At 40.6% G+C, this 15450-nt stretch overlaps 1 protein-coding gene across 10 annotated transcripts in view; it reads right to left on the bottom strand.

Moving 5' to 3' along the window:
• Positions 1 to 11316, bottom strand: part of phldb1b (pleckstrin homology-like domain, family B, member 1b) — a 78139-nt gene extending 66823 nt beyond the window's left edge. For 4 of the 10 annotated variants that reach the window (XM_034867248.1, XM_034867250.1, XM_034867255.1 and 1 more), the window contains exons 1-4: positions 11038 to 11315; positions 9829 to 9930; positions 6660 to 6783; positions 3578 to 3748 (exon numbers count right to left, since the gene is read on the bottom strand). In XM_034867248.1, coding sequence (XP_034723139.1) covers positions 3578 to 3748; positions 6660 to 6783; positions 9829 to 9930; positions 11038 to 11073 — 433 coding nt within the window. In that variant the 5' untranslated portion in view covers positions 11074 to 11315. Of the gene's footprint in view, positions 1 to 3577; positions 3749 to 6659; positions 6784 to 9828; positions 9931 to 11037 lie in introns of all 10 variants that reach the window. The other 6 variants (XM_034867252.1, XM_034867253.1, XM_034867254.1 and 3 more) reach the window with 3 other exon arrangements.
• Between the last annotated feature and the right edge of the window lie 4134 nt (positions 11317 to 15450).

Here is a 15450-nt window from a genome sequence, read left to right as displayed (position 1 = left end):
ATACACACATACTGTGTATATAGGCCTATTTGAAAACCATAAAGATACAGCAAAGGGAGTTATTCAGAAGAAGTGCTCCCTCGAGGCACATTAGCCTTTGTATGGTAGTGTGTGTGTGGCATCATTTGCTTGGTTATGATCTGTCTGTCCTACTAACTTTAAATAGAGTCAATGTGTTCCTTATGAAACAACAACCATATAGTTATAGTGTAAACAAAAAGGCAGGGATATGAAATAGTTGGCGGCTGGAGTAATTCAGATTGTTTACTTCAATAAAAGTAGCAATGCCACAGTGGAGCAAGTAACTGAATTTGATGTATATGATTGGGGGAGTAAACCTTTAAAAATGTTGAGAGCTAGGTACACATATTTTCCCATTTTGAGTACCTCAAACCAACACTGTTTGCCTGACATTGTCATATGATTCTGAGTCTGATGCTGCTCCATTGGGCTGTGATAATGGGGCGTGTTTCAACCAAACCAGGAAAGAAAATGTCTCTACACTCAATTGGATAGACCTACAGCCAATCAGAGCTACGAGTATGTGAAGTTAGTGGAACTTTAGCCGAATCCAGTTGGAAGGACGGCAAAAACATGACCTTGATTGCGGTTCTCTGTTCCCCTGTTAAAATGAATGCGCTGTCAATATATCCTATGACAGTTGCGATGGTGGAATCTACACATTTTAATTCTCCAGCGGCAGCCATCTTTGTTGTAACAAATTCAACCAAAGCGCTCTTTGGTGACGTGGTTGATTACGTTACTGTTGATCTGTCCATCATCGTATAAAGCCCGCCCTGACAATTCGATTGGTCCGAACAGCTCTGGTCCGAGCATCGTTGCTCCACAGTAGATCAAGTTCAGACCGAACTTCCTGACCTAAGTTTGGCTATCTTTCAGGCTCCCACACTGTATGTATGCAGGACAGTTTAGTCACCGATGTCAAACACGGGGTTCCAATGATGTTGTCGGTTACTACTATAATCACAGTGTGAAATAGGTTCAGAGGTTTAGCCAGAAACTAGCATGTCTTGATGTCCGTTAATATTGAGATTTTGGTCTGGGCCCCCTCATCCTTGTGTTCCTTCTGATAGGCTGAATCAAGACGACCGTCCTTTATCCCTTTAAACCATCAGCTCATCCCGCTTTAAACAACCTGGCTTAGTTTATACATGCCCTTTCATTGTTAGGATTTCCCTCCACCGGCTCTTCTGATTTATGTTGTAAATCAGAGCAGACTATCACTAAATGCTTGTTAAGCACATTTTCATTTCGTAACAATAGTGACTTGTTGCTGCTTGATTTTCTATAAAACGGTAACACTGAAAAGTCAAAGCCGTGATGAGAATATTTATTAGCAGAGAAAAAAGAAAAGAAAAAAAGATTAGATTACTGTCTGTGACACACATCACCTTCTAGTCATATGCATTCTATAGACTATACTTCATTTGTCTTGCAGGGAATATTTAAGTGTACTGCGTTGTATTACTCATAATGCACATACTTTGGTGGGAGTGGTAAGTAAAAGGTTGTGCAACCAAAGATGTCTGATCCACTTCCTGCTGTAAAATTAGATGTGTATCAGCCTGCATTAACACTAAAAGAAGTGATGCCGCCTTGTCAACAATTAACTTTCAGCTCTCCCCACTGTCGTTACAACTCCCCCTGACAGTGAACTTTGTTTTACCCTCACACTCATTCTTTAACCTGAAACCCCCTTTGGGGCTAAAGTCGGATCTGCCTGGGGTAGAGGGGCAGTATAAATAGACCTGTGTCCCCGCTCAGGTTACCCAACCAGAGTCCAGGTTGAAATACCAAAAGAAAGAGGGACACATTGACAGACAACACACATGTTCTTATACACATACATCGCATAAATCATGCACAACACTGAATACTGCATAGAGAGAGATGCATTTAGAAAGGAGTCATTTACAAGTCCATGCAGTTTCTATTGTACTGGCTGTGCTATTTTTTTGAATAGGTGAAGATCCATCTGAGAATGATAGTGTTATGTGTGATAATAGAGCAGCAGAGAGGGAAGCTCACATCTGGGAGCACAGTGAGTAATGATGAGTAGTGTCTTATAACTCATTCCCATAACACACTGTGCTCCCTCTGAGGCTCTGAGGTAAAACGTCTATGAATTTCCATGACTAAATCAAAACAGTTACATAGTTCACAGTTTACTATCCTCTCTGATTAGTTTAAGCAACATTGGGCAAGATTATGATGCAAACGTCTCTTAGTTTAAACTCCATGTTCAACAGTGTTTAAAAAGTTTGGGGAGTAAAGGAGAAAACAAAGATGTCCATAGTTATTACACAAACTGTTGCATTTTTAAGGATGTGTTCACAATTTTGTAAGTCAGGTGCCCATGTGAAGATTTAACCTGTTTCTTACTGGCCATTATCTCTTCCCAAATCAATATCAGTGGAAGTAATGGGGGATCAAATCCGTAGTCATCCTTCAGTTCCACTGAAGTGAATATCCAACCCATTCTCAATCTATAAAGAACACCAGAGTTCGCAGGAATAAATATCTCCAAAGTCAAACATTTCCCTGTTGAGGCATCCAGTTAACCTCTGCCCTAGCTTTTACCTTTTAAGTAGTCTGGCAAATGGCCAGACCATCCACACGCTGCCGAGCATAGGAGGGTCTGGCTAGTCCACACAGCCTTCCATTACTGGTCTTTAACCTAATCCCAATCGTAATGGGTGGTGAGCTACGAGGAGCCGCTGTAAAACAGTCGTGCAAGAGAATTTCAGAATTTTTCAGATTGGACAGATAGTCTAGCTAGCTGTCTGGATTTACCCTGCAGAGATCTGAGGAGCACTTAACCAAAGTTGTCATAAATCCATAAGGTTAAAAATTCTAACACAAAGAAAGCAGAAGGTGGAGGACATCGGCAAAAATGCATGCATCAGGCGGAATTTCCTGCGGTACCGGTGCAATCCCGGAAGTGGAACGTCAAGGATATAGACTACCTTTAAAGCAATCCTTCACCTTTAAAATGACAATCCCAGGGTATCATTTTAGTTAAATTCTCCACAGGGTCTAATCCAAGATCCACCTAGGCTGGAGCAGATTGAAACCAATTCATCTCTCCCTCTGCTTTCTTCAATGTCTGCATGCCTGAGAACAGCAAAGTTTCTGTTAACTCATTAACACAGGAACCTCCGGCTGTTCTTAAATCAATGGCTATCTAAAAGCACCCACTGTGCATTTTATTGAACAGAGGTGCTTGGCTCTTACGCCGCATTTTCATTGACCAGACAGAGAGCTGATCGATCTCTTATGGTAACTGAGAGCATACACATCATAGGCGGGTAAAATTGCCGCCCACGTATCCTTTAACGTCTGGTCATTGTTTTCCTGTAATGTTTGTCCAACAGTTGGACAAAATGGAAATCCATACAAAGTAAAAGCAATTTTGTTATCAAAATAAAATAAATATCTAATTGACAATCTGGTTGCACTGACTCACACAGTGCACGTCAAGTAGTGCTACCAAAAAATGCAGAGACAGAAACTATGCAGTAGAGCAGAGTGCACAAATGTTTGAGCTGATTCTTACCTTGTGATAGGCGGACAGGCTTTGTGACCGGGAGCCCGTCAATAGTACAGAGGTTCCCACAGGGGTGCAGCGTGATGACCCCTGACCTGTTCTCTATGTAGCAGTGCTGGGCAGCCACCCCAGGGCCCTGGATGCTGATGTCCATGGGACCATGACCTAGTGTTGTCCGGCCTGGAGGAAGTCAAATCCGTTTTATTTATACATTCAAAGTTCTCTCATAACACTTTTCATAAAGAGAAGGTCTAGACCATACTCTTTAATTTACAGAGACACAATATTCTCCCGTGAATAACAGCAGCAAGGAAACGCTCCCCTTTATCTGGAAGTTTTTGTTATAATTATAATTATTAATAATGTTATTATTATAAACGGGAAGTAAATAAGTAAAGTTTTAGTGTAACACTTTTCACAGAAAAATGTCACAAAGTGCTTCACAAGAGAAAAATTGGAAAAATAAGTCAAAAGAAAACAGTCAAAAGAAACAATACAACACAAGCAACAGACCATAAAAAAGGCAAAGAAAAAGAGCTAGAATAACATTTGATGCCTCCTGTGTGTGGTCCACCTTAGCTAAAACAAAAAATAATAAGGATCAATTTGATTATTGTTCTTTCTTTCCATAATAATGGTAGAATAACGAAGAATGCTCTGCAGACCTCTGTAAGTCTACATAAAAGCATATCCTTTATTGAAATCTGGCCAAAGCACTGTGCCTAATTATCAAATTTTTGACTTATGATCAATTTAACCATATTTTAAGACAATGTTACCTTAAATAAAAATGTACATATCAAATTATTTTTTTAACCTGGAATGTATGGTAATTTTTTCCAGGGGTAAGGTTAGCAATATTCCACCATTAGCCTGTGAGAGAAGGGTTATAACTGTGGTGGCTGGACAGACAGAGGACAATGTTCAGAGAAACTTTAGTAAAAATAAATCAACCTGGAACTATTAAAGTCCCTGTGTCCCCCAGTGGAACTTACGCCCTTGAGTTGTAGTAACAATAGTAGTGGCATTGCCCTCCAGGGCCCAGTAAAATGTAATAGGCAAAAGTTACAAACAAACGTACTTTCACACAATGACTCACACACACTACCCTTGCCTGGACATAACCTCTGGAATCTCCCTGCATACCAGCCTGCAGAGGCCCAGACAGAGACAGGAAGGCCAGCAGACACACAGGTACTGACAGAGAGACAGAAAGGGCATCATTCAACAGACCAAAGGCCAAGATATCCCCAGACAGAAAAATGTGATGACAAAGAGACTTACAAGGGCGAAGGAGAGGTGATAAGGAGAGGTAATAACATGGATCAGGTCACTAGAGATACAAGTGTGTGTGTTTGTGTGTGTTTTTGTGGTCCTTTGTAAAAGCCTCTAAATGTAATAAAATCCCTTTAAAAAAAACAAACGTCACGTAATAAAGCCAACACCCCAATAAAAAACAGTAATGCAATGCATAGCAATTTTACGAGTGATGTTATAAATTATCAGCCCACATTTATGATACGTAGGAACCATTTTTGACTAACTGAATAATGTGGGATCAGTAATTATCAGAACATGCTTATTTCCTTGATACTAGATTTTTTTTAGTGTATTTTGTAACGCTGATATCATCCGTGGCATCCACGTCATTCTCTGAAACTAATCCTAATTTCGGCCAGGCCCGTCTCCGCTGTGTTCCAGGTGTGTATCGTGCCCCGCGAGCAATCCCGAACATTTAAGTCAGTGTTTGATAATCCACCAGCTGGGCCACGGGGCGTCCCAGAAGTTTGTGTGATCGCTAAAGACACGCGCCACACACGGACAACGAGAGATTAATCTTGGAGGTTGAAAAACATAACACCACATCGCAGATCTTTTTTTAACGGAAAACGGCAGAAAAGAGAAGGCATGGAGATTAATTACAGTAACCTAGTGCCTTGAGTGGAAGTATACTAGCTCAATAGAGACGCATGTTACTTGTACAGACAATATAATATGCAAGTCAGGCAGCAAGACGCTCCGCTTCTGAGACGCTCCTGGTGGGGTATAGCGAGCGGCAGAACACAGCACAGACGTGGCCAGTGGAGAATCAGAGGAAAGCGTCTGGTATACGTGTAAGACCTGTCGCGCCGTAACTATTTGCTCATTCACCATAAAAGAAGTAATCTTAACCCGGTAAGTTTATAAGAGAGACTTGCAGTCACTCTGAGAGTCCTGGCATCCGGTTGCCCTCGAACAAAAGACAGTTAAAGAAATAGACCAACAGATCCCGTTGCTCTAGGCGGAGACCCGTGAAAGCCATTAGAAGCACTTTTCCGGTGATGGCTGAGCGTTACTGCGCAGCCTCCAACTGAGGTTGACGACGTAGATGTGACATGGGCAACGTGTGTCAAAGTTGTAAGTCTTCTGGTAGCTGTGCCAATAGAAATCTCAATCATTCCCAATCAGCATAGATGAAGAGCGTAGGTATATGTTGGAAGATGACATAGACACAGGCTAATTACTGCTAACTAACACGCAAGTTAACGTTAGTAATTAAACCTAAACAGCTGATGTAAGTCAAATCTGTCTGCGAGCTTCTCCTGGCAATACGGTGATTTCTCGACTATGCGACAGCAAGTTGCGTGGTTATGAGGCAATTTTTAGCCTATTTTCACAAAAACGTCTGCAACGGAGCAATAACGTGAGGTACAAGGTAATGGAGCCTTTTATACATTGTTGTGTTTCTTAAGAAATAAACAATGCACAAATAGAGTCTTTAAACGCATCAGATGTAAAGTTATTTACTGTCAAAGTGGCGCCAAAATGAATGTCAGTCAATGGGATGCTAACAGCAGGTGATGGCTTGGCAGCATTAAAATGACACCAGAGGAGCTACACTTAGAGAGGAGAGGCTTAGCCCCTTGCTCGAACTTATCTATGCTTCCTGTTTCCGCTTTGTGATGCGCTGCTGAAAAAAAAGAGGGCTGCGCTAACTTAGGAGCAAGAGATCTACGTCATTTTGACGTCACATTGAAGCTACAGGTCGGCTGCGGTGACTGTATAGAGGCCTTAACTGGTGTGTTGGTGTGATGTCTGGCAAATGTCTCACCCTCGGGCAGAGGCAGCAGGGTGATGGCTGTACTCAGTCGTCCACTACCCAGGCTGACCAGGTGGGGGCGTGCTGCCTGGAACTTCAGCCCCTTTCCATTCTCAATCAGGTCCAGAGGAGTGCTCTAAAAAGACGGCCAAAGGTCACAAATAAACTGTAAATGATAGTTATCCTATCCATAGTTTTTGATCTGGATAAATAGCTTTTTGTTTTGTGGTGTTACTTTAATGTACTCTTCAGAATGAAGGTGTGCAGTAGGCCTTTTTACGTTGTTGTGCCAGGAAATTAAAAACATTATGGAATATGTGGTAAACTCATGATCACACCAGAGAATTTTTGGCTGATCTTACTTTATGAAGGTGGTTCTAAAAAATAGATTGATATGTTTTTTACTTCCATTTTATTTCAATTTAGTATTTTTAATTAGCAGTTTTAAAGCACATCAAATTGCATTACATTGTTTGAATACATTGACCTTTGATTTAAAAATCTCATTGTAGTAATAGCTACAACTGCTGGAAATGAGCTACAATATCAATGACTGACTGAAAAGCCTCCAAAGAGAAAACGTCACTCGCACCTTTGCAACATTGCAACATACTGTAATGTTGTAAACTTAATCAAAACCTCAACAAAAAAAAAGCACTATCCTTTTACTCTATTCACACAGCCGTGCCTGGACTATGAACCGCACATTGTGAACGGGACCTAATCAACAATCATTAGCGGTCCATTAGCGGTACTAATTGGTTTTGCACACAAACAATGTGAATATGTAGTATACAGGGGAGGTAACACTTATATTTCTGTCTGGCACAAATTACAGTTTTACTGCTTCACTAATGCATCAGAGAAAGGTTCATCCTCCACTCTGGGGATGAGAAAAGGAGTCTGAATGTCTTCACTGTGGGAGGTCATTTACATAGCTGGCTGCTTTGGCATGTTCTTCTACACACTGAGGGAAGAGAGTGTGTGTGTGTGTGTGTGTGTCTGTGTGTGTCTGTGCGTGTCTTGACTTCCCCCTCTCCCCGTCCTAGCTCTTCCTAAAGCACCATCGTGTGCTCTCGGCACAGCAAGGGGGAAGGGATGTTGCCATAGCAACAGCACTCAGCAATTAAGAAACATGAAGCTCCTGGAGGGCGATGAACGAGCTAACTTGTGATGAGCACTTTTCAGCACAGCGATGCCTGAACATAAAGACAATTCTGCTTTTTAGTCATCTTCTTATTGTTAAATTGCTCGCAGTGTAGAGGAGAGTTCTGCCTGCGATGCAGAAAAATGTGTGATGCTGTGTTTTCCTCTTTTTCTCTGCAGCTTTACCTCCCAGGGTTTGACATGATGAAATAAATGACCTCTCCTGTTGAGTAACATCCATTTTTCCAAAGGGTGAAAAATATGTTGTATCAAAGAGAAATGTACACCAGGACATCCTTCAGGACAGATGTTCCCTTCCAGCTGACAGAGAGTTATTATTTAAATTGAGTGATTTTTAAGTTTGAAACTTTTTATTTGGATTATGAAGATTTGACTCTATATTTCAATATATTTTATATATTAACCGACTTGGTTGATTAAAAATACATCAACATGTTTAAATGTCTCAGTCTCACAGGAACCAGTCTAAGAATCAAGTGTAGGGTCACAACCCCAAGGTTGAGAAACTTTGCTTCACAGTTTAATGATTTAAAGCCGCTTTTATAATTCAGCATACGGAAGTATTCACTGCTCAGCCAATTAGCTCCGTGCCAAGCGAAGCATTAAATGGACTCACTGGCATACATTTGAATTTTGAAACCTGAGGTGACTGTGTCTTTTTGTCCCACTTTTGAGCCCTCACATTTCTTATTTACAACCTGTACGCGATCATTGACTCGGCCTCTCGGCTGGTTAGCTAGCCGCGTGTGTCCTAATAGGATTATGTGATTGTGGTGGTGCCATCGGTGTAGTGGGGTCAAGCCTAAGAGGATTGCTGAGACATAGACAGGCTGGGAGGCACTGGGAGGCTTACTGGGAGTGAAGGGTGAAGAGGGGAGGTGGTTCATACTGCCTCATCTGCGGTGTGCTGCTGCTCCCATGTGGTGCGCACAGCAACAGCCTGCTCCTCTGTCTGTCTGTTCATGCAGAGCATGACGTGTGATGTAATATGGTTCAGAAGTCAAATACATTGGATTTTATTAGTTTTTTTTTGTACACTATAGATCTTATCCTGTGCATCATCTCTTTGTCTACTTTTATTTTATTTCTTACGCAAGACCAATTTGAAGAACATAATCAGTTCAATTCCTTGGAAACAAGACTCACCATGTATCATTGAAATCGTAAATGGAAAAGATATGACAAATAAAATTGCAAATAAGGTCAAAGTAAAAGAGGATAATATGACTTGCTGGACAAAAGCCACACCTTTGTCAGGTTAAGTTTTAAATTGAACATACAATCAGGCAATTTACACAGAATTCTACACAGAATTAGTTCAGACTCCTCCCCCAACCCTGCTGGTTGAGTAACTATGGCAAAATGGTTGATAACAAAGCTTAAATAGATGCATTGTCCCACTTGCCCTACAGTAATCATTAAAGTTCAATCTCTCATTTTTTGCTCCCTCCAACTCCCATACATGTAGAAGAAAAAACTGAACAAACAAACGTGCGTGCGCACGCACACACACACACACACACACACACACACACACACACACACACACACACACGCTACCCTAATTCCGGATGGGTATGTCAGACCCAGCAGGTGGGAAACGCAGACATCCAATCACCGGGTCTGTCTAATTACTGACTGTGGCTAAAGAGTCCTGCTTTACAACATACTGACATATGCTGTCAGGACGCGTCCCAGCTTTACTGCCTGACCTGACCTGCTGAGAGTTTTAGTGCCAAAAATCCATCAAAGCAGCCAATGTGATGACATTTAACATCAGTGGAGGCTGTTATCATAGAAAAGATTGCTTACTGTGTGTAAGAAATGGGTCCAAACTGGAAAGATGGAATAAAAACATGACACAACATAATGACTAAGTGATGGTTGCCATCTCGGGCTCTTTTTCTCTCTGACCATTTTCTCTGTTTTCTCCCTCTCCATCTTCACGCTTATCCCCAAACCACACAGACATACACAGACACACACACACACACACACACACACACAATCTTACCTGTAACACCTGGTGGGTTTGCCGTCCACACTCAGGCATGTTACTGTTCAGGCGGTCCATGTCCACTGAGCTGTCCACAGCTCCCTGTGACACATTAAGATCCTGAGGAAGAGAATGACAACCATGATATTAGCCAGAAAATGAGTAATAAAAGTCGTCATGGGTGACTTCCTCTCTGCCGGGTAGAATGGGTAATAACAGTATCAAAATTGTTGTTCTTGTGGTCAAAATTGTCACCATATTTAGTGGGATTCCCCCTCCCCACTCTGCCTACACACGTAAGTGTCAAGGTGTGATTCATGCTGTCAGCGCACACAAAACAGATGGTAGATGGCATTTGGCAACACACTCTGAGGAAGTAACACACTTAAAACACACACACACACACACAATCTCCTAGTAGTTGACACATTCACTAGAAATTAGCCACTTTGGCTGCTTTCTTGTCTATCAGTCTCCACACATACACACACACGGACACACAAACACACACGCACACACACACACACACACACACACACACATACACACATACACACACACACACACACACACAGGAATTCCTCTCTTCTCACTCAATCATTTTGGGGTATTTCCATAAAGTCAGCACTGAACAAACGGCTATAAATATATTCCACGTCTATACTGCTACACTTTTTTAAGTGGCCCGGGTCTGTATAAAGGTGAATGTAAGAAGTATGCGAGAAGTCATTATATGAGATGTGTAAAGTTAGTGGTTGTGAGGAAGGACAGAAAAGCACACAGAGAGGTTTGAAACACATAATTATAGCAATCACAGAGAATCAGAGTTTACCCGGAGTCATTTGCATGCCTAAAATGTTGTGCAGCAGGGATAGAAAATATGTTTCTGATGTACTCTGCCCTCAAGAAAACAAAACACTGCTGCAATAGCATCATGTTTGCTCTTGTGACAGACCCATGAAATTATATGCAGCGGAGTCAGCCTCAGGGAAGCCTCAAACAGTAAATCCCAAAACAGCCAGAAAATAAAAACAAATGTTGAGAAAATTCTATCGGGAAACGCTTTTGTGCATTAAGAAACAATTTCTTTTCAGAGCAAGAAGGAGCAAGAATTCCGTTAACTACTACTGTTTCTCCCCACAGGTTTAACATTGTTTGTCATGTGAAATTCCAACCAATTTTTTAGTGTTAACCTGTCCTTTGCTGTCTCTAAATAATAATAATTACCTTTCTCCAGCTGTCCAGCACATGCATCGCCTCCATGGCAAAAAGCTGCTTCTGGCCACTGACTCAATCCTATCAATGGGAACTTGAGTCACCAGCACACCTCTAAGACGGCAGAGTGAATACAACACAATTTCTTCAACAACGCTTCTTTTCGTGAAACACAGTTTGTCTCTTTGTCTTGATCTCGGTTCTTTGTCTTATGCTACCGGCGCAGAATCCTCCAAAAGCTTGCATTCAGGAGGGGGACCTGTTGCTGCTTGCTCCTCTAAAGTAAGACCTACATTCCTGACTGGCAGCACCAAAGTCACAGATAACAGAGAAGTGTGTGTGTGATGAGTGTGTGCGAGTGTTTGCGTGTGTGTGCGTGTGCATGTGTGTGTGTGTGTGTGTGTGTGTGTGTGTGTGTGTGTGTGTGTGTGTGTGTGCGCGTGCAAGCAGTGATCAAAAGAAGAAGAAGACAAAAGGACGGGAGGAAGAGAGAGTGATGACTGAAGTGATTTGAAAAAATACATAAAGCCCATAAATAAAGTGGTGAACACACTGAAGGAGAAAGGACGAGCTCTGTAAATATGCACACATTTACCACAATGCCCGACTGAACAAGCCACAATGAATAAACGGTGAATAGTGTTTCCCGCTTTGATTTGTTTATTCCAGCAGAAAGACAACAATAGCTGAACCGATTTAAAGATCACTTCGTCAATCATCATACACTTGCTGCAGCATAAACATTTCAATTCCAAAATAGGTTGTTAGATACACATTATCATGTCATTCTTACAGTCACTACATAAAACATTTAAGTAATTTGCTTCCTTGAAACGGATTTTGTAAAGAAGCATTAATGACTGCATGTGCTCAGATAATTGAGTAGCACTTTCCAGACTACTGAAGTGGAACTGCAGCAGCCATGCATCAAAGTCTGACAAGAATATTGTGGCCACTACTTTAAGTAATACTTACATTTATCATGTAAGATAATTTACTACCCATCTTATTGTGCTATTAAGTGTACAAGCTGTTATAAAACATGGATGGATTGACATTAAAAACAAGAAATAGAGGCAGCTCAGTTGGTAGAGCAGGCGCACATATGTAGAGTTTTACTCCTCATGGCAGCGGCCACGGGTTGGACTCTGACCCGCTGCCCTTTGCTGCATGTCATTCCGCCCTCTCTCTTCCCTTTCATGTCTTCATCTGTGGAAATAAAGGCCTAAAAATGACCCTTGTGGGACTAATAAAGTACTGCATACATTATTATTATCAATATTATTATTACCATAAAACCAGTCACTCAAACTCACGCTAAATGTCAGTGGAGAATCACATTTGTTTGTCTTCCTGAACCAAATTCATGTGACAATTGACAACTGTTCCTTGCCAGTAGCAAGAGTGGATATGTTGTATAATTATTGAAGGTAACACATAAACAAAATGTGCCCGAGGAAATAAACATTATCCCAACTATGACATCTACTTATCATAAACCTCTAGCTGGAACTCAGGCCTTATATATCAGGGATGACACCAACAATGACTTTGAGAAAACTCAGCATAAGTGAATAAGAATTTGTTTTGAACAGTTGCCTTTTTGTTAAACTGCAACACTGCGAAATATCGAATAAGGGATAAGAAAACTGAGCATTTCATCCAACAATTTTCTTCATGAATTGCATCTGCAACAACTGCTACAAATTCATAAAGACAAGAGTCACCACAGCTGTGGCTGAGAGGTAGCTTGTGTGCTGTGTGTCATGTTTACATTATTATTATATATTAATATTACATGTGGGATCTGTTTTGCTATTACAATATAACAATATTTTGTATTTTCTCTCACCCAGGCCACACACATTCAAAACTCACTGGTGGACAACCCGTCTCCTGAAAAATTGCACGACATAGCTACATTAGCCATTTAAGTAAGGGCTGTTGCTCAAAGTTTTCAAAATAGCACAGTGAGGAAAGGATAATTTAAGAAGTTATGGGCCTTTGATTTTCTCTTGATCTTTTATAGTTCCTATTCCTAGTGTCTGAACTCCAATTTTTCATATGAGTATGTGTGTTTGTTTTCACCACATCACAGTCTATTTCTCTCAGACTGTGGGAGGACATCAGCAGCTTTTCTTTCTCTCAGATCCAGACACTCTCATTGGACACACAAAGAAGTCTCAATCTCTCAATTTCTTTCTTTCCCTCCCTCTCTCCCTCCCAGTGCCAGGGCAGAAAGGCTGGCATTGTTTCCTGTTGAGCAGGCATGGATCTCTACTCACACATGAGGGAATCTTGCTTTTCTTTTTTTTTTTCTTTTTTTTTTGCGAAAGTGAGGGAGGGAGGCTCACCATTTAGTTGGAATGCAAAAATATAGAAGCAGGCAGGAAAGCTAGATTGCCAACTAGATGGTGAATACAATTGTAGAGAGGATGAATAATAAAGTTGATAGAAAGAAAGAAAAAAGGGTGAAATGAAATGCAGCTGCAGAAGTTAGCTAAGTGGTTAGCTACAAAAAGATTCTTGGTTTGAATACAGGACTTTCCGGGACTTTCTGTGTGGAGTTTGTATGTTTTCCCCGTGTTTGCGTGGGTTTCTTCCCACCATGAAAGACATGCTTCCCAGGTAGGACTACAGTTGAAAAAAAGCCAATTGACAAACATTGGCGCATTTACAGAAATGTTCATTAATGTGCATTGTCCTGATCAAATAAATAAAGGTTTATCCTTTTCCATGAACCAATCAAAGGAATTAAAAACCTTAATTTTGTCCTCATAAACATTTTAATCTTACCTGGACAACCTTCTATTTTAAAACCTATAGTTGAATTTAAAAAATAAATAAAGTAATAAATAATTAAAAATAAAACCTTTCCAAATCCCAATATACAATAGGCCTATATCAACATAGCAACATAAAATGACATAGACTGTTTATATTTAATCCTTTCCGAACCCTACCCTACAACACAAAGTTTTGGACAAAACCATGATCATATTGAGATTTTTCAGAATCTTACCATTAGTTGGACCTAAGATGGAAAGTTTGTCCTGTCAATGGATATGTCATGGTTAATACTAAAATGGTTAATCTTCCTGACAGCAAGAGTATGCAAACTTTATGACAATGTTTCAAGCATGTTAGATATCTTGCATGCAAATGAGACATTCTGTCTTGGTGGTGCTAGACAAAAGCTCAAGGCATGCCAAAAGGAAAAAGTTGAACTCTCTGGGGAGCATGACTATCTACAGCAAATATAACGTAGTTCGTGAGCTATAGGCCTGAGTGTAGTTTTGTAGTCAACAAAATAATTGGGAAAGAACCAGAAAATGGAGTTGCTAGTGGGTCAAATGAGTCTGTGGGTCCATATAGAAGTTTACCATGCGGCACTAACTACTCTGGGAGAAATCCACCGGTCATTTAAACAGGCGAGGGGCCATCTCAGAGAATGTGGAGATAATCAGGAATGTGAAATGGATGGGTCATTTTTTCCCCAAATCATCTGAGGGGAGCATGCATCCACCATTCCTTTCATGTCAGTCTAATGTTGTTGTTCATATTCCGCAGCTAGTTGCATGTTGCATTGCCACTGAGCACTCCACTATCAACGTAAAAGCGCAATTAATGCAAAGTTCCCTCAAGGCTATTACTCCAGGTATCGGACAAAATGCGTCTTTGCTCAGTGCACATTTTGAACAAAAATACAATTCACATTTTGTAAAACCTATACATTGTGCATTCTGTTTAATTTTCTCACAATTCTTCTGCTAACAATTACAGTGTTTTTCTTTTTAACCAAAATTGCAATTGTCACTTGTATTCCTCTTAATTTTTAATTATTCCCTACAATAATTTTAGATCTTACAAGTTTAATTGTATCCACTAAGTGGACTACAAATGCACTCATTCAAACACTTGTCACAACTGTAAACAAGTGGTTTACAATGTGTTGAAAGCGGTCATGTATACAGACACAAATATGCTCTTGTAAACCCACCCTCTTTTACTACCACTTTTCTGAATGTGCCAAATGGAGTTTCTTCTGTAATACGACATCATTGGCAATTTTAGACCCTTTTTATGGGGGCTCAAGCAATTTTAACTCAGGCCCCTTAAGATTATGGCAATAAAAAATCGTTTTATTTTATAAAAAAGAAATTGAAAGACAGAAGACGGAAAATACATGCATCCGGAATTTGCGGAATTTCCTGCAGCAGCGGAGCAATCCCGGGAGTGGAACGCAAAGGATATAGATTACTTACAGTAATAGTAGTAGTAGATAGTACTTTGTGACTTCTGTTTGAAAGTGCTAACTTGCTACAACGGCATATGGTTATTTTTGGTTACAATAAGGTACAAAATGCACCCAAGACCAATAGCCTCTGCCTCTGAAAGTTCACAGGTCAATGTTTGATGTTGAGG

This window comes from Etheostoma cragini, chromosome 3 (assembly GCF_013103735.1).
Source record: "Etheostoma cragini isolate CJK2018 chromosome 3, CSU_Ecrag_1.0, whole genome shotgun sequence".
NCBI lineage: Eukaryota > Metazoa > Chordata > Actinopteri > Perciformes > Percidae > Etheostoma > Etheostoma cragini.
This window is presented reverse-complemented; position numbering and strand designations above follow the sequence as displayed.